The 20,562-nt window shown below is 37.3% G+C and overlaps 1 protein-coding gene across 2 annotated transcripts in view; it reads left to right on the forward strand.

The window, feature by feature from the left end:
• The window catches only part of LOC126469893 (tyrosine-protein phosphatase 99A-like), a 483,039-nt gene that overhangs the window by 404,209 nt on the left and 58,268 nt on the right, over positions 1 to 20,562 (forward strand). For both annotated transcript variants that reach the window (XM_050097234.1, XM_050097235.1), the window contains one exon: positions 10,941 to 11,066. In XM_050097234.1, coding sequence (XP_049953191.1) covers positions 10,941 to 11,066 — 126 coding nt within the window. The remainder of the gene's footprint in view (positions 1 to 10,940; positions 11,067 to 20,562) is intronic.

A 20,562-nucleotide genomic window follows, 5' to 3' on the forward strand; every position in this document is an offset into this window, starting at 1 on the left:
GTATTTGAATATGCAACCAGATGATTTCATTGAAAATTTGCCTTTCAGTAAAGAATATGTAACTTGGTGAAACGATGATCGAAAGCAGGACGTCAAAAGATTCATGGTTTGCAAATAGTTTTAATTAGTTGGGAAGTTTCACAGCAACACATACTGACTTCAGTGAGAGATATTTGTTCTCTCATCAAAACGCATATTTTTGTTAAAATATGGGGCATATTGCATAGACCTGCTAATATATTTCCAGCTTCTCTTGGTTTTCCACTTTCATAGAAATTTTCAAAATGTCCCTTATCTCCTTTACTCTATGCAAAAACTAAGGACTACTCAGCAAGCAAAGAACTGAATGAAGCATCTTGGAAATCAGTGGATGAGTCAAGGAAACAAACAAATAGACCAGCTGACAGACTAGAGCAGAAGACATAATTGTAACTGTAATGCAAATGAAGTTGAGGTTGGCTGAACATGCAGCCAGATGAATAGACAGTAGATGGCCCAAGGAAGTCCTCTGGTAAATTCAAAGTGATAAGTAAAGGTAGAGGCTGTAACCTAATAGACTGCAGATAGATGACATTAGGAAACATGCAGGAGCATCACAAATGCGTATTGCAGAAAATCACAACAAATTCAAGAAGTCCATAGGGAGGTATTTCTCAATCACGGGAAGTAAAATGGATAGATAGATGGATGGATAGATATGTAGATAGATAGATGATGTAATATCCTTGTATAAGAATGTTATTCTCCCATTGTCTATACTTATTAATAATCACTCAAGTAAATCTCTAGTGCCAATGCCTTGGTCATTATCAGGTATATGCAGTCAATTAGATCCTGTATCACGCACCATAAAATAAAAGCATGTTGGTTTGAGGGCAATATTACAAACAACACAAATCAGCATATTCAGTGACTGACATGCATTGTCAGTCATGTGAAACCATCAAATGACCATTTGATGGCGTTTAAATAATTGAAGGAGTAAATGTAAGAACACAGCTTGTAGTTGGGGTGCTTAGCAGTTGATATGCACATAAACAAGAGTGAAAACATTGCTAAGCTTTTGGATGATGTCCTCCTTCAGAACTAGCTTCTATACCTGTACATAGCTACATTTTCCTGGGATTCAGTTTTTTTATAGCTTCTATACCTGTACATAGCTACATTTACCTGGGATTCAGTTTTTTTTTATATTCCACCCAGGACTTTCCATTTGATAATCTAATTGATTATGTGTGCTTGATACTTGTTATGGCATCAAAAGTAGGCAATCACTAGAGCTGTTATTAATAAATACAGCTAATTCTGGGAGACCCATCTCCTTAGTCACACCTGTGTGGTAGTGCTTGACTCAGAGGTTATTCATTTGAATCCTGGTAGTGGAAGAAATTTTCACTACCAGCATTTAGCCAGCAAACGGAGAGAAGGTTGTGACAAAGTTCATAATCACCAACTTTGCAGTCCTGTATTAAATTCCAAAGCTGTCTACAGTGTCTCAATGAGTGAAAGAATGTAACATTGTTGATAGTGATCCCTCTGTTCAATGTGGATGTTTAGCTTGGTGGACCTTTTATTGCTTCTCAGAAGGTGTAGGCTATGTGACAGCAGCAATTATCACCCTTTCTCTGTAAAAGCTCTTATCACAGTCATCTACACAGCACAGATACACACTTGGCACTCAGTTACAGTTCAGAGGAAGGTAATGGTAAACCATCTCCACTAGGATATTTGCCAGAGCAGCAGTGCATGATTCCCACATCTGCCTCATTTCCTGAATATGGGACTGACTTTAACTTTTTGTTGGAAAAATGTACTCATACAAGTAATTTGTTTCAGATGTAGACCCAAATATGCCAAAGATAATTTATATATAATCCCTTCATTATTTTTTCCTTTTCTTTCTGTGCTCCTGCAAACTCTTTGAAATCAAATAGTGGTAAATGTTATGAGCCATTTTGCGCAGAATACTTTGGTATGGGATTGCATTTCATTGTGCCATAGTAAAAGAAACTAGGCATCGAGAATTTTTGAATTTGAGAATTCCATTTAATATATATACAAAGAACTGTTTGAAAATGTGAAAGGCTTTGAGAAATTCAATACTAGGCATATTTCAAAACACAGTAGACTTTTAGATCAGATTTGTTGAAAAGAATTATGGAGTGACTCTGGTAGTATTTAATATGCTTGGTTAAAGAAAAGAACCCATATATGTGCTGAACATTGAAGCAATAATCAAAAAACTCACAAGAATGCTACCATATAATGACCTTAACAGCTGCACTCTAAAAACAAAATCCAGCTGTCACCAAGTATAATCAAGGCTCTCACAAATGAGAGCTTGTTGTAATTAGCAGCAAGATAATTACTTTGGCAAACACTGAAATGACATTATGGTCTTGATGCTGCAACAAAAATAAAAGTGCACATTGAAATCTCACTCTTCTACTGCAGAGTTTGCCTAACTTTCACCAGACAATATCACCCTGCTGCATTCCTGCAAGTTATTTCAACATTCGATATGGCTAGAGAAGTTGATGTTTTACGTTGGAAAAAATATGTAAGAATGAGTAATTTTAGACACAATATAAAGAGGATTTGTGACTGAGTGGTCTGAAATGGAGAAAAATACATCTAATCCTGGAATTGGTGTAGTTTTTGCAGTACAATTACCAACTCTTAACAGTGGTGATATTGTTTCGTGTGGCAAAAATTATTGGTGATTACAATTAATTTGGTAACATTGCAAAGCAATATGAAATGGAATGAGCATGAGCGTCATGGTAAAGAAGGCAAATGGTTGACATAGGTTTATTGGAAGACTTTTGGGAAAATGTGGTTAATCTGTGTAGGAGACTGCACATAGAATGCTGTGTGACACACTCTTGAGTACTGCTCGAGTGTCTGGGATCCATACTGGGTTGGATTAAATGAAGACACTGAAGCAATTCAGAAGTGGGCTGCTAGATTTCATAACAGTAGGTTTGAACAATTCGCAAGATGCTTCAGGAACTCAAATGGGAATCCCTGGAGCGAAGGTGATGTTCTTTTTGAGGAAAACTATTGAGAAAATTTAGAGAACAGGCTTTTGAAGCTGACTGCAGAACAATTCTACTGTGATCCACATACATTTCATGTAAGAACCTTGAAGATAAGATACAAAAAATTATGAAAACAAAGACTGGATCTTCCTAGTAACACCATGTTGTGAGACCATTGGTTGATAATTCACATGAAATAGTATATGTAGACACACACACACAAATTTAGATTTTTGTAGTTACAAATCAAGCTTTTTGCCATGAAATGATTTTGTGAGAAGTTGACATTTTATACATTAGAAGAGTTCCTGAACTACAGTGTTTAACATCTCTTGTATTGTGAAATGCCCAAATTTGTGTTTGTAATACCGAATATTTTTATTGTGAACATATATTTTGCAATATTTATTTCTTTGTAACACTTATTATTTTGTAATCTTTATCTCTCTCTAAAATGTATTTTTGTAGTGGGACCTAAGTTACTGTTCACTGTTTTTTGTTTTGTAATCTCTATCTATATCTAAAATGTATTTTTTTGTAGTGGGACCTAAGTTACTGTTTACTGTTTTTGTTTTGTTTTATGTATTACCATAAATTCTGGCCAAAAGCTTGTAAAATTGACACGTTCCATATCCTGTGATACTGTCACAACATGGATCACCGGAACAAGAGATAAATAAATAAATAAATAAATAAATCTTAGCCAGTTAAAGCAAAATTCAATAAATTCAAACTGTATGTTGCTTCTGAGAGACCCGAAGGGAGACCCACAGTGTAGAATCTCATTGTCAATGATAATATGAGAGGAAAGCAGAAAAAGGAACACAAGCCATAAGCAAATGCTTGCCACCAGAACAAATGATAGAAATAAATAGATGATTATTGTCATTTTGAGCCAGGTTTGTCAACAAAACACAGGTTGCACAGCCTTGTTGCAAAAACATTCTATGCAATACAGTGGAATCAGCCAATACCAAAGTTCTCAATTGGTGAATTCTGTTCCAGACAGATGTGGCAACAGAATTTGTGCATTATGATTCATTCCTGAGCACAGACAAAGGAACTGATTCATTTCTATACTAGGCTTGAAACAGAAGGACCGAAAGTATGCATCCAAGTAGCCACTGCTCTATTGGGTTTTCTCAGAAACCTGAAGGCATCCTAGCCAGAAAACAGTCTGAATGAAATTAATTTACTTTCTGGCTCCTGTACTAGTCAAAATAAAAATACAGTAGTGATGGACACCATCATGCAGAAATACAGTAGTGATGGGCACCGTCATGCAGGAAAGCAGAAAATGTAATAACCTGGTATCTTATTTCCCTGTTTGTTGTCACAGCTATAATCCTGACAGAGTCTTTAGTAGATTGGGTAAAGGCTACTGGAAAAAGAAAGATGTTCTTCCACACACTGTACACTTTAATGTGCTGGGACAACATGGCAGCATCAAGATACTAAATATGGGTTGGGGATCATAGGATCTCAAGTCCAGTTCACTAAAAGCCCTTTCAAAATAACTGCTCAGCGAGTGATGGCTTATGAAGTGTCTAAGTAGGAGGTATTGTTGTCAGTATCAGACACTTATAATGGAAGTCCTGTAGAGGTTGAGGTATGGAAATCCAGGAACTGCAGGAAGAAAGTGAGGAAGCAGTCACCTTGGAGAACGACATGGTTCACCTAGGAAAAGAAAAAGTGTGTCTTAAAACTTATGAGGCATTTTAACATACCAGAAGTAACAGAAGAGTTTTATAAGAACAGTGTTGAAAGTGATTAATAGATTTTCAGTTCAGTATCTTTTTAGCCAGTGTTGCTATTTTGTATTTGTGATTATCAAACATTTATGAAAAAGTATAATACTTAAGTGTTGTTTTGTAGCACAGTATGGTATTTCTATCTAAAATGAACACATTTCTTTGCAATTAAAAGTTAAAGATAAATAAGAAATGGAAAAAATCACTTTTAATGTGTTTATCAATAGAACTTTCAACTTACATCTTTTTATTCATCAACTTTTGAAAAAACTTGGAAACTATGTCCCTCTATTCTTAAATAAAAAATTAAAATTTTAGAAAAATCAACACAGTTGGAGGTTCTGTTTTTGTTTGAGTGTGTTTTGTAGGAGATAAAGTTGGTGTCATTGTGAAGATATAAGGGTGTATTGATCTGAAGTATTACCACCATATACCTCAGTATCATACAATACCATGTGGATTGTGCTTAATAGGGAAAGGGTTCACATTACAGTAGGATAATGACCCAAAAAATCTGTTGGTGTTCTTTAATAACAGGATAAGAGTTATTCCACACGTTGTGAGCAGAGAGGAAGCCAATTGTGGAATAAAGGGGCCACAATTAGTAGGAGGTCAAAAACAGTAAATTAGTAAGCATGTCATAAGCTCCAGTTCAGAGATGATGAAAAGGGCAGAACATGCTAAGCAACTAGGTATTTGACATTTTGGGACTGATGGTTCTTCTGTGTGCACTCAAGTGTTCTATCAGTTTGGTGTACACGCCTTTAATGGTGTATGATGTTCCAGTGGTGGACCTAGAGTAGAAGGAAGTTGACGGGTGCATGGGACATGTTTTGCAGTACAAATGGTTAGGGTCCAGCTGATGTCTTGAAATATCGTGCAGTATCATAAGGATGTTGTGAAGGCTGGAAGGGTGACTGGAGAGAGCAGTAGACAATATAGGGAGAATATCAAGGAGAGATAATCTTGTATCAGGACTTGACTTGAGAAGTCCTTTTTTCAACTGAAGTTATTTATATGGACCAAGCACATCTCAAATGATAATACACTAGTTCCAAAAGTCAAATCATGACCTCCGTGTCAACTTGCAGATTTCTGCAAATAACGACTCCATGGGTGGGTTAAGTAAAGGCCTAACCATGTGTATTTTTATCATACTTAAGTAGATAATGAAGAATAACCAAGGCAAATTTAGTTCCCAATAGCTGATGTGAATTTGTACGGGGGATATCTGTAATGAGGGAATATGACTTGAGCAATAAAAATGTCAGTTTTTCATAAATAGCTAAATCATATCTTCAAAATACATATTTTCCATATCAGGATATGACATACATAGTTCATTTTAACTAGAGACTGTACTTAAGAAGTGTAATAACTTGTTTCTGGTCTTTTATATGCTCGTATTTGTTGTATGATGTTAATTTTCCCCTTTTTTTTTATTCCACTGATTTCAGTACTTAGTTTAACACACTATCAGTATTTCACATTCATTTCTTTTGCTTAACTTAAGAGTCTGAATCACTTACTGTATGTTTACTGATCTGCCTTTACCCACAATTGACATTTTTGTTCACTTGCCCAGCTCCCAGTGAAATTCATTGTTGGTATTTAGAGTTTTTAGCTCATGCATTTACAGCTAATTTACTTGAGTGGCACTGGAAAGAAATCCAAGTTGACATACAAAAGGCTGAAGTGGTGCCAGTACTATGGTCTGTGGTGCCTGTTTTCTTACTTTGTCACAAAAGTCACTTAATGTGTGATATGTTTTGGTGTTAAAGATCTATTAAATGTAATCAGTTTGCAAGCTCTGTACTGACCTAAAAATCTGCAGAGAGTCCAGAGAATAATAACATCATGGATGTCTTGTATAGTACCCTTTGATTTTGCCATAAAAATACTAATATCATGTATGCAAGTACTTTGTTGTAGGTCAGTAAACCCAAATAAAGGTAAGATATGCATGATTACTCAGGAACCAGCTGTCAAAACACCAAAACTCTAAATGTTTTCAGCTTAATACCATGTATGCAGTTACTTTTTTTGTAGGTCAGTAAACTCAAATAAAGGTAAGATGTGCATGATTACTCATGAACCAATTGTTAAAACACCAAAACTTGTTTTCAGCTTTTCCTGTCTGCATTTTGTGTTAGATACTTGCTACTGCATTAATAATAACAGGTGTAGTATGTTTATCACAAATTTTTTGTGTAGATGTTTTTGTAGCAACTCACCAGACTTGATGGAATTATTTGGTTGGATTTTTTATAGACATGTTGCAAATAAGTGCAACACATTATAATTCTGATGATTTTTTTTCTGATTTACATCTTACTGTTCGTCTTATATGAGCCACTGATAATTCTTGCTAATAAGAGGCAGTGAGCTTGTACAATATATCTTTCTATTATTAATGCCAGTAACATGTTCAGTATTTGTTTAGTGAACACTCTTGTCCAGAATTTCATGTCTATTTCTGAGTTTACAATAGAGAATTTTCAATGCAGCAAAACATTATCAAATATTTTATATCCCATTGAAGAGTTCACTACTAATGCATCATCAGAGTGCATTGATTGATCTGATGGCACTATATTTGTCCAACGCTCTGTTGGGGGAATTGGTATTTTCTCAGTGTTATTTTGAAACCTTTTATTTTTAAATTGTTAATTAGAAATACATTATATTTAAACTTCTAATTGTAGTGCAACTCATCCATCAGTAGGAACAGACTTTTCCCCTGGGAAGGGAGAGTGGTGGTGGTGATATTGGTGGTGTATACCTGTTCTCCGTGCAAACTTATTATCCTGGTGTTTGCCTTAAATTAATAATTCCAGAGTTACCCAAAGATAAGTAAAAAAAATTACATAAAATCCAAATTGAGATCATCAGAATGTAATTTCTCCCTAAAAGCGAGTGCACTGTTGAACCTTGGAAAAAGTGTTTAGTGTAATGTAATTTTTTGTCTCAGGCTGGACAAATGGCTCATTATGCTCAAACTAGAGAATAATTGTGCTTCTATGGGAATTTTAATCATATTAAAACTCACTTTTGAACAGAAAATTGACTTTTAATAAGTTCTGTCTTCTGCAACTCGTTACTGAGCCGTGCATATCACTTTACACATCAATTAGGGCAGATTAATGCCAAGTGTTCTTTAGATATGCTAAAACGTAAAGAAATCTAATGCAATTGGATACATAAAAAATCCACTCACCAAGTGGTGGCAGGAGGACACACATATAAAAGATATGTATGCAAGCTTTTGGAGCTGGTGACTCCTCCTTCTGGCAGAAGGGCTGAAGGGGAAGGAAGAGGGGTGAAGGAAAAGCCTGGTGAGGTTTGAGAAAAGGGGTAGGGTTCAGAAAAGTCATCCACAACCCTGGGTTAGGGGATCCTTACCAGACGGGATGAGGAGGAAAGACTGATCTTTGGGGACTGCACCAGACAAGATTTGAAAACCTGAGAGCTTTAAAGTGAAAGACAGGGTAATATGATAGACAGAGATTGCCACTAAAACATCATGCATGAGTTAATAAGAATGAAAGGTAAGTGCATTGTATGTGATAATGTTGGTAGTGGTGGGCAGGGGGGGGGGGGGGGGGGAGCAGCAAAAAATTGACAGGTCAGAAAATGAAAGATATAGAAAACTAAAACTAGGTGAAGGAAGGAATAGATACATTGAAGAAGTACTGAGACCATAGAAATTAATGTAAATTAAGGCCAGGTGGGTGATGGGAACCAAGGACATATGGTAGCACCAGTTCCCATCTGTGGAGTTATGAGAAACTAGTGTCTACAGGAAGAATCTGGATGGCATGTGTGGTGAAACGTGCACCATGGTGGTAGTCATGGTGATATAAAAGGCCAAACGGTGTTTACATAACAGCTGGTATATGATGTGTTGTTTCACAGTTGACTGTCCCTTTGATAGTATTTTATTTGCCAGTTACATGGCTGGTATAGGTGGTGGTAAGAGGATGCATAGGGCAAGTCTTGCAGCAGGAATGATCGCAGGTGTAAGAGCCATAGTTAGGGTGATGGATGCAGAAGGAGCAGAAAGAAAGATAAGTAAATTTTGTAGCATAAAGAAATATTGCCATGGCTGAAGTAAAGCTGTGATGGCTGGTTGTGAGTGCTGCCTGGTTAGCTTAGTTAGTAAGAGATTTCCCTGTGAAAAGTAAGGTTCTTTGTTCGAATCCTGATGTGCCACACAGTTTTCATTTGCCAGGAAGTTTCAGATCAGTGCACACACTGTTGCAACATGGAATATTAGTTCTAGATTAATATTAATATAACTTGACAGGCATCACTGAAAATTGCAAGTTTTTGAGGGGAGGGGATTATCAGAGAGAACAAGAAAGGAGAATGAATAGGCATATGACAGAGTCATATGACCACTGTCTACATATCTCTCTCTCTCTCTCTCTCTCTTCAAAAACTCAGTATTTGTAGTCTGGCTGGGACTGTAACACCCACCAAGCAGTTAAGCATATAATGTTAAAAGAAAAGGAAATACCTTTCATTTGTACAAGTGATAACATAAAATAACCAAATGAATCATTAAATTTTATTTCACACTATGACTTTTTTCAAGTGTTTGTATTTTAGAGTGCTCCACTTAAAACATTAATATGAATATCTTTGTAAACATTGAGTACAAACTCAAGAGATACATCAGTGAGGAATTTAAAAAATTACTGAAAATGATGTAAAATACATTTTCTTTCACAGCATTAAAAATATTTTATCTTGAACTTTGTAAATACTTTAGGATTAAAGGAGACCACTCACTGAAGAGCAGAAGCACTGAGTTGTTGATAGGCACACACGTTGTGCTTGGTAGGCTAACAGTGCCAATGCTATTTTGCAGCAGGTGGGCTGGTCCAACAGTCCACCTACTGCAAAACACTGTTAGTAGGGGCATAGGTGTGTGTGTGTGTGTGTGTGTGTGTGTGTGTGTGTGTGTGTGTGTTTTATTCTAGCTCATCAAGGGATAACTTGGAAAGCTGGCAAGTTTTCTTCTCTTTGTGTGTGCCTGTCGACTATTCAATGCTTCTGCTCTTCAGTGAGTGGTATCCTTTAATCCTCAAGTATTTCCATTCTGCAGGAACTTTCCTACAACATTTATCTTTAACTTTCATTTTTTTTAGATAAGTCATGGATGTCTCTGATTGGCATTCTTAATTTCATATGGTTGATGTTAATTCATTTCTGTCAAATGAAATCAACAAAATGAATTTCAGTTGTGGGAATGTGTGCAGATATGTGTATTTGTGTGTTCTTTAATACATGTTTATTTGTTCAGTGTTTGTTAATATTTCATTTGGCTTGTGTGTCATTGATAGCACACAACCTCTGTAGTTAAGTAAACTGTTTTTCCTTCTTATTACTGCTATCTCATATTTGTGTGTGTGTGTGTGTGTGTGTGTGTGTGTGTGTGTGTGTGTGTTTCTGTTTCTGTTTGTGTGTGTGAGCGCGCATGCATGCTTGACTTGCTAATGAAGTCTTGATTAATGGGTTTAGTTGCAACTCATTGCTTTGTCTCTGTCATGCCATTGATGTTAACCAGGATGGATATCTACCAGAATGTGCTACAACATATATTTTTCATTAATGACCAAATGAGTTCATGTAAATTGCAAAAAATATGTACAATCATCAAACATGAGAGTTCAAATTCTGGAGATTTATTCCACAAAAACGATTTCTCCAGATTCTGTTAGTGTTGTTCTGATTTAGAAGAAAAGTATTATTTATGTAGTAGATTCAACTATGTAAAAAATGATTGAACATGTTATTTGAAGCAAATAAAAACCACAGGGTAGTTTCCTGAATCTTGTTCCAGTGCGTTGTATCACTGACATAGTTATCCAGGTTATCCTAAAATATTTTATTTATTGATGTCAATGTAATTTGGATTGTTAATGTTTGGTTTAATGACTGAAAATTGTTGTTGAACTGTGCTGCATGCAGTGTTTCCCCAAAATATTACAGATATGCAGTGGTGGTATGTGGCTTTATGTTAACAGAATGTTTTGTGCACTATTATTGCATGTAAATGTGTATAGACAGAGATTATGTTGTTAGATATTAACACTAGTAATCTGATTTTAGCTGTACAATGTTATTTTTTTGTGGCTTACAGAGAAAATGTGACATGTACTGGCCAAAAGAGGGAACAGAAACCTATGGTGTAATACAAGTGAAGCTAGTCAAAGAAGATGTAATGGCAACGTACACAATTCGGACACTGCAAATTCGCCATTTGCGAGTAAGTTATGATTTTAATTTAATAATCGCCATATTTACAGGTAAATAAAAAATATTGACATAAACTTCCATGTTTAAACATACTCTGTCGTAATAGTGTATAACTGTTTTTAATAAATAAAGTTCATACATGTTTTTCCCAATATTGTGACATTACTTAAAGTGCCAGTAAGATATTTGTGAAAAAGAAAATTAGGAAGTGTTTTCCTATTTAATAGTATTATCATGTTCTGATAGGAAAAATGGCAAATTCAGTTAATAGAAAAAAAAGAATAAAAAATAATTTCCAGTTGAGTTGCACTGTACTAGGGTCCTGAGAGATTGGATGGTTATCAATGAATTAATTAGAAAATTTTGTCACCCTTCAATGAAAACAAAGTCTTTATCATTTTCTCAAGGTTTACTACAGGACACAAGGACATTCTTCAACTGTAGGTGTATATAACAATTAATTGGTAGCTACAGTTTCATGATGATTTATTGCCTCATTTGGTTTCGACTAACGAGTCGTCAACGTCAGGTTGTGTAAATTGTACTATCTTCATTGCAAATGCAATAATCATAACTTGGATTCGAAGTTCATAAGAATTCAATGAAAGGCAAGAAGCAAGTACACACAAACCAGGAGAGGTCCCCAGCAGTAGGGTTGACTTTTTTAAACCATCTATATGGTTATGTAGGTTAAGATCCCAGGTACCAAACAATGCAGCTGTTCACCCTGGCCGGCCAGTGTGGCCGTGCGGTTCTAGGCGCTTCAGTTCGGAACCGTGTGACCGCTACGGTTGCAGGTTCGAATTCTGCCTTGGGCATGGATGTGTGATATGTCCTTAGGTTAGTTCGGTTTAAGTAGTTCTAAGTTCTAGGGGACTGATGACCACAGATGTTAAGTCCCATAGTGCTCAGAGCCATTTGAACCATTTGTTCACCCTGGTGGGCCCTCATTTGTGAGTAATTGATGGAAAAAAATTCGAAATCTTGTGTCGCCCTGAGTACCATTTTTATTTATTTAATCGTATGGCTAGGACCTCACATTGGGCAGACCGTTCACCGGGTGCCAGTCTTCCAATTTGACATCACTTCAGCAACTTGCAATCAATGAGGATGATAGGATGATGATGAGGACAGGACAACACCCAGTCCCTGGGTGGAGAAAATTCCCGGGAATCGAACCTGAGCCCAGAGGATTGACAATCCATCATGCTGATCATTCAGCTACTGGTGGCGGACACTGAATACCATTAAAAAAGTTACATAAAATAGTCTGGTTATGTGGTGTAATGGATAGGATAGTAGCTTCACCCTCCCCCCATGAACCATGGACCTTGCCGTTGGTGGGGAGGCTTGCGTACCTCAATGATACAGATAGCCGTACCGTAGGTGCAACCACAACGGAGGGTATCTGTTGAGAGGCCAGACAAACGTGTGGTTCCTGAAGAGGGGTAGCAGCCTTTTCAGTAGTTGCAGGGGCAACAGTCTGGATGATTGACTGATCTGGCCCTGTAACATTAACCGAAATGGCCTTGTTGTTGTGGTACTGCGAACGGCTGAAAGCAAGGGGAAACTACAGCCGTAATTTTTCCGAGGGCATGCAGCTTTACTGTATGGTTAAATGATGATGGCGTCCTCTTGGGTTAAGTATTCCGGAGGTAAAATAGTCCCCCATTCGGATCTCCGGGCGGGGACTACTCAAGAGGGCGTCGTATTCAGGAGAAAAAAAAACTGGCATTCTACGGATCAGAGCGTGGAATGTCAGATCCCTTAATCAGGCAGGTAGGTTAGAAAATTTAAAAAGGGAAATGAATAGGTTAAAGTTAGATATAGTGGGAATTAGTGAAGTTCGGTGGCAGGAGGAACAAGACTTCTGGTCAGGTGAATACAGGGTTATAAATACAAAATCAAATAGGGGTAACGCAGGAGTAGGTTTAATAATGAGTAAAAAAATAGGAGTGCAGGTAAGCTACTACAAACAGCATAGTGAACGTATTATAGTGGCCAAGATAGACACGAAGCCCATACCTACTGCAGTAGTACAAGTTTATATGCCAACTAGCTCTGCAGATGAAGAAGAAATTGAAGAAATGTATGATGAGATAAAAGAAATTATTCATTAGTGAAGGGAGACAAAAATTGAATAGTCATGGGTGACTGGAGTTTGACAGTAGGAAAAGGGAGAGAAGGAAACATAGTAGGTGAATATGGATTGGGGCTAAGAAATGAAAGAGGAAGCCGTCTGTTAGAATTTTGCACAGAGCATAACTTAATCATAGCTAACACTTGGTTCAAGAATCATAAAAGAAGTTTGTATACATGGAAGAATCCTGGAGATACTAAAAGGTATCAGATAGATTATGTAATGGTAAGACAGAGATTTAGGAACCAGGTTTTAAATTGTAGGACATTTCCAGGGGCAGATGTGGACTCACAATCTATTGGTTATGAACTGTAGATTAAAACTGAAGAAATTGCAAAAAGGTGGGAATTTAAGGAGATGGGACCTGGATAAACTCACTAAATCAGATGTTGTACAGAGTTTCAGGGAGAGCATAAGGAAACAATTGACAGGAATGGGGGAAAGAAATACAGTAGAAGACGAATGGGTAGCTCTGAGGGATGAAGTAGTGAAGACAGCAGAGGATCAAGTAGGTAAAAAGATGAGGGCTAGTAGAAATCCTTGGGTAACAGAAGAAATATTGAATTTAATTGATGAAAGGAGAAAATATAAAAATGCAGTAAATGAAGCAGGCAAAAAGGAATACAAACGTCTCAAAAATGAGATCGACAGGAAGTGCAAAATTGCTAAGCAGGTATGGCTAGAGGACAAATGTAAGGATGTGGAGGCTTATCTCACTAGGGGTAAGATAGATACCGCCTACAGGAAAATTAGAGAGACCTTTGGAGGAAAGAGAGCCACTTGTATGAATATCAAGAGCTCAGATGGAAACCCAGTTCTAAGCAAAGAGGGGAAAGCAGAAAGGTGGAAGGAGTATATAGAGGGTCTACACAAGGGCGATGTACTTGAGGACAATATTATGGAAATGGAAGAGGATGCAGATGAAGGTGAAATGGGAGATACGATACTGCATGAAGAGTTTGACAGAGCACTGAAAGACCTGAGTCGAAACAAGGCCCCGGGAGTAGACAACATTCCATTAGAACTACTGATGGCCTTGGGAGAGCCAGTCCTGACAAAACTCTACCATCTGGTGAGCAAGATGTACGAGTCAGGCAAAATACCCTCAGACTTGAAGAAGAATATAACAATTCCAATCCCAAAGAAAGCAGGTGTTGACAAATGTGAAAATTACCGAATTATCAGTTTAATAAGTCACAGCTGCAAAATACTAACACGAATTATTTACAGACGAATGGAAAAACTGGTAGAAGCTGACCTCGGGGAAGATCAGTTTGGATTCCGTAGAAATGTTGGAACACGTGAGGCAATACTGACCTTACGACTTATCTTAGAAGGAAGATTAAGGAAAGGCAAACCTACGTTTCTAGCATTTGTAGACTTAGAGAAAGCTTTTGACAATGTTGACTGGAATACTCTCTTTCAAATTCTAAAGGTGGCAGGGGTAAAATACAGGGAGCGAAAGGCTATTTACAATTTGTACAGAAACCAGATGGCAGTTGTAAGAGTTGAGGGGTATGAAAGGGAAGTAGTGGTTGGGAAGGGGGTGAGACAGGGTTGTAGCCTCTCCCTGATGTTATTCAATCTGTATATTGAGCAAGCAGTAAAGGAAACAAAAGAAAAATTTGGAGTAGGTATTAAAATCCAGGGAGAAGAAATAAAAACTTTGAGGTTCGCCGATGACATTGTAATTCTGTCAGAGACAGCAAAGGACTTGGAAGAGCAGTTGAACGGAATGGACAGTGTCTTGAAAGGAGGATATAAGATGAACATCAACAAAAGCAAAACGAGGATAATGGAATGTAGTCGAATTAAGTCAGGTGATGCTAAGGGAATTAGATTAGGAAATGAGACACTTAAAGTAGTAAAGGAGTTTTGCTATTTGGGGAGCAAAATAACTGATGATGGTCGAAGTAGAGAGGATATAAAATGTAGACTGGCAATGGCAAGGAAAGCAATTCTGAAGAAGAGAAATTTGTTAACATCGAGTATAGATTTAATAGTTTGGACAAGAAGAGAATAGAATCTTTTGAAATGTGGTGCTACAGAAGAATGTTGAAGATTAGGTGGGTAGATCATGTAACTAATGAGGAGGTATTGAATAGGATTGGGGAGAAGAGAAGTTTGTGGCACAACTTGACTAGAAGAAGGGATCGGTTGGTGGGACATGTCCTGAGGCATCAAGGGATCACAAATTTAGCATTGGAGGGCAGCGTGGAGGATAAAAATCGTAGAGGGAGATCAAGAGATGAATACACTAAGCATATTCAGAGGTATGTAGGTTGCAGTAGGTACTGGGAGATGAAGGAGCTTGCACAGGATAGATTAGCATGGAGAGCTGCATCAAACGAGTCTCAGGACTGAAGACCACAACAACAACAGTAGCTTCACATACATGAGCTTGTCAGATGCAGTAAATTTTTTTTTTATTATTTAAAATTTATCTTTTGATAATTTTTTATTTCTAAATTATTATTTTTATCTTTTAATAAAGATTTAAAAATAAAGGAAATGACTGCCTCATCATTTTTATTCATTTAGTTGATTTAAATGCAATTTTTTATTTCCGTTCCTTTGCTACATCATTTTAATCATAAATCAACTTCATCATTTGCTCTTATTTTTCTTCCTGTCATTCATTTTCCACCCAAAACCTTTATTTATGTGTTTTTAATTAATTTTATGTATTAATTTTTATTTAATTTCTTTTGTTTTATCACCCAGTTTTCTTGTCCACATTATTGCGTTCATTGTATCTATTTCTCTTCAAATATTCATTGAACTTATAAATCCTTCTTTCATTTAAATCTTCATCTGTGCTATTTTTCACCATAGTGCAGTAGCTATTTAGATTAGGTTTTAAATCTTTGTATGAAATTACCATGCAAAAAAATGCACATCTGATAACGAAAAACACATGTTTCACACCACTGCACAGTCAATATAAGTAGGTTATTTGGTCTTTTGTTTTTTAACTGAAAGATCAGAATTTTCAAATAATTGAATATCATAATAGATAAATATAATAAAATTCATATTCACAAAAATTCTGATTGGAAAAAGGTTAGTGTGAAGAAAAAGAGAAACAAATGAAAAAAGTTCATACAGTGATTAAAATAATGTGACAATGGAATAGAAATAAAAAATTATATTTAAACCGATTAGTTGAATAAAAATAATAATCGCAGTCATTTTGATGAGATTAAAACCCACAACTTCTTGAATGTGAAGCTAATATACTATCCATTACACCATACAACCACATTATACAATACACATTTTTAAAGGTATTGAGCATCAGACAAAATTCTAAAATTTTTTTGTTAATTACTCACAAACAAGGGCCCAACAGGGTGAATGGCTGCAGTGTGTGATACCTCAGATCTTAACCTACATCACCATATATTTGGTTTCAAAAGGTCAATCCCACCACTGGTGGACCTCTCCATGTAAGTACAAAGCTCACATATAATTGCTATAACTATGTTGTAAACAAATTGAACTGTTGAAGGATTAGTCTGCTTACATAGCTCTGAAACAGCTTATGATTTTGTACTGTAGAGTTTGTTATGGGCAATAGCTATTCATGTACAAATCCCAAAGTAGAAAAGGCACACACACACACACACACACACACACACACACACACACACAGAGAGAGAGAGAGAGAGAGAGAGAGAGAGAGAGAGAGAGAGAGAGAGTGTGTGTGTGTTCCTGTTGCCATGGGGAATGGAATAGTTCAGTGTGTACTGCAACTGGGATTTCATTAGACAATTGTACTGACAATTGGTGTAACAGTAGAGCACAGGATTTAGAAGATGCTTGACATTGTAACAAATAATCATGTAACTTGCTTGCTCATGGAAGATGGTGCGGATATCAGCTGAAAATAATTCCACAAAGGAAAATAAAAACTGTTTATTCAGTTCTTTTTATTTATTTTTCTTCATCTGTTCAACTGTATTTACTGTTTTCTAGTTTACATCCTATCAACTTCAAATCCAAATGGCTCCTTATTCAGGCACACAGGATCAGAAATTGATGTACATCCACAGCATATACAGAGTGTTTCTTTTTCCACCTTGTACAAATTCTAGGGATTGATCGATGAGAGGGTATGGAACAAAAAAGGTCTGATGAACTTATCTGGAAATGCATGATTCCCATGTCAGAGGGCATTTCTTCAATTATGCTTTGTTACAGAGACTGTGGTCTAATATGTGCTGTACCATGTAGCCACAGTTACAGTATGCATGGTTTCCTCCTAGAGGGTGGTACTGTTTCTCATGTCATGCCCTAGCACCCTCTGCTGCCATAGTCAATGGTAATGTTGTGTCAGATTCGCTTCTCATGCTGACTCACCTTGTAGTGGATATGATACAGCATTGTACACAATATGAAATGTCCTGGCAGATTAAAATTGTGTGCCTGACTGAGACTCGAACTCGGGACCTTTGCCTTTCGCGGGCAAGTGCTCTACCATCTGAGCTACCGAAGCACGACTCACGCCCGGTACTCACAGCTTTACTTCTGCCAGTATCTCGTATTGTACACAATGCTTCTGTATTCGAGTCGTGAGCTTTCCAACATGGTATTAACTTACAGACAGGCAAATGGCAATGTGCAGTGGTCAGCAAGGTTGTATCAGGAGACCTATCCCTGCCAACAACAATCATACCATTCAATGTTTGGAACTATGTTTTGCTGTTTGACTGAGACAGGGTCATTTCAGGAAGCAGGAAATCATGAAGGATGTACCCGAAATGTTCAGACACCAGACTTGAAGGAAAATCTGATTAAGACTGTGGAAGGTGACCACCGTGTCAGTACCAGGCAGTTGGCCTGCCAGTACAGGGTAAGCCAGGCGACAGTGATGTACATTCTCCACGACTATTGTTACTACCTGTGTCACTTACAACGTGTGCAGGGCTTACTAGTGACAGACTTTCCACATCGGGAGCAGTTTTGTCACTGGTTTCTTCACACGACAACCATGATTCTGGAATTCATGTCATCCATCCTATTCACAGTTGAGGCCACCTTTATGTGGCGTGGTATTTTCAGCTTTCATAATGGTCATCTGTGGGGTAGTATGTAGAACTCCCATGGTATGGTGACAGCAAATCATCAGCATCAGTGCAGCTGGAATGTGTGGGTCAGGATAATTGGTGACTGTGTTTTGGGACCAGTCTTCCTTCCACATTGCCTAACAGGCTGGAACTATTGGTATTTCTAGTGGGTGACTTTACCTCCCCTGCTGGAAGAAGTGCCATTGATGATTTGAAGGATTACGTGACTGTCTCATGATGGTGCTCCAGCCCACTTTGCCGTTAATGTCCAGATGCATCTCAGTCACGTCTTCCCTGGTCGATGGATCAGATGAGGGGGTCCTGTTGCATGGCCTGCTTGTTCACTGGTTCTCAACCTGTGCGATTCTGGTTATGGTGCCATCTCAAAAGTATCATGTGTGCAGAGCCATTGAAGATGTGGAGTCACAGGAGTAGTGTATTAATGCTGCCTTTGACACTGTTCAGATGCAGTCTGACTGATGCGAACATGTGAGACAGAACATACTGTGGGATGTACACACATACGTTGAGGCACATGGAAACCATTTTCACCACATACTGTAACTGCGGCTGCATGGCAGCTTACATATTGGACCGCAGTCTCTGTAATGATGTATGATTGAATAAATTGTCTCTAGCATGGAAACCATACATTTCCAGACATAAGTTCATTAGACCTTTTTTGTTCTGTATCCTTTGATCAGTCAGTCCCTAGAGTTTGTACACTGCAGAGAAAATTACTCTGTATAACATGATGGCTGGCATGAGACAATGGCTATCAACTGACTGTCACAACCAAACTGCCAGTTCAACCAGTGCTGCATAGTGAGCATTGTAACAGCTTACAACATATCAGAACTTTTTTCTCCCACTGCATCAAATAGAGCTCATATGTTGTTCTTAGTGAGGATAAATCATCAGACCTGAATGTTGCAACTGGAAAAAACTAACAGCATCTTTATAGCAACTAATGGTGTCTCCAGCATTAGGAGATGAAATTTTAGACACACAAATGTGCTTTAGACCAAGGAGCTCTAGCAAAAATTAGCAAGGATGTATGTACTAGCCATGAAGATCTGTAATGGATCATTGGCATATATGGCCATTAACTTGTTATTGTCATCAAAAAATTCTGAAAGAGCTATGAGGAACCACTACTTGTGCCTACCGATACAACGACAACTTCATTATGAGTACTTTTTCATTTCTCAAACAATGATTGGACCATGTTACTGGAATAATTGGAAAGAGAAAAAAAAGGTTGTCATGATGACTTTCTGTAGTATGAAAATTATCTCAGCAGTTATGCACTTGAAAGTCAACATTTTTGAAAGCCACAATGCTGGGGGAGAGATTTCAGTAACTTCTCAAATTCCTCCAATTTAAAAAATCATCCCAAGCTGAATGCCTGCCAGCTGATAAGAGCTTTCATGTTTCTGAATTTTGGAAGAAGTTAATTGAAAATTTTGTTTGTTTTCTGTTATCATCAACAAAATATAACCAAAAATTCACAGTTACTTCAAAGTAAAACACAATGCAGTTCACTCAGTTCATGGCCAACAAATTAGATGAATAGTCTCAAAGTCTGAATTGCTGCTCATGTGCAGACAAAATACATGTGTGACACATTTGTTTATGTTAGTAAGGAGAATACATATCCAGGAAAACAAATATTTGGAGACTATCTTTTAATGTGCCTCATGGAACCATTTATAAACCAAAAACTGAATGAGATGGCAGATAATATGTTTATTTCTCTAGCTTGCTAAGAAATTTAAGAGAGAAGAGCCAGATTAGTGGCAACAATAAGGAAGTTTCAATTCAGAATCCTTGATAATGGGAAGAAGATTACTAGGGAAGTATGCTTCACCACCATCTATGACTAATTGCCAAGAGAGACAGCACATTTATTTATTTATTGAATGTACATCAATGAATGTACAAGGGTTGGAACTTTAATAGTGGCAACTATTTCCTTACAGCTCGTACAAAATCGATACATGTTTCTAAGTTTTACTGACCTTCAAGGTAGTCACCAGCATTGTATATAACCCATTGTCAGCAATGTGGAAGTTGTAGGATACTCTTAGCAGTGCCAGTTGTGTTGACAGTTTGATTGGCGTGGTCTATAGCCCACCAAATTTGTAGCAGTTCTGAAGCTAATGCCGTGAAGAGTTTCCTTCAGTTTAGAAATCAAGTTGAACTTACGAGGGCTTAAGTCAGGGGAGTGCAGTAGATGGTATAGCACTTAGCAGCCCCATCAGCCAAACAAATCCGTAACAACTTGCACTGTACAT

The sequence above is a fragment of the Schistocerca serialis genome, chromosome 3 (assembly GCF_023864345.2).
Source record: "Schistocerca serialis cubense isolate TAMUIC-IGC-003099 chromosome 3, iqSchSeri2.2, whole genome shotgun sequence".
NCBI lineage: Eukaryota > Metazoa > Arthropoda > Insecta > Orthoptera > Acrididae > Schistocerca > Schistocerca serialis.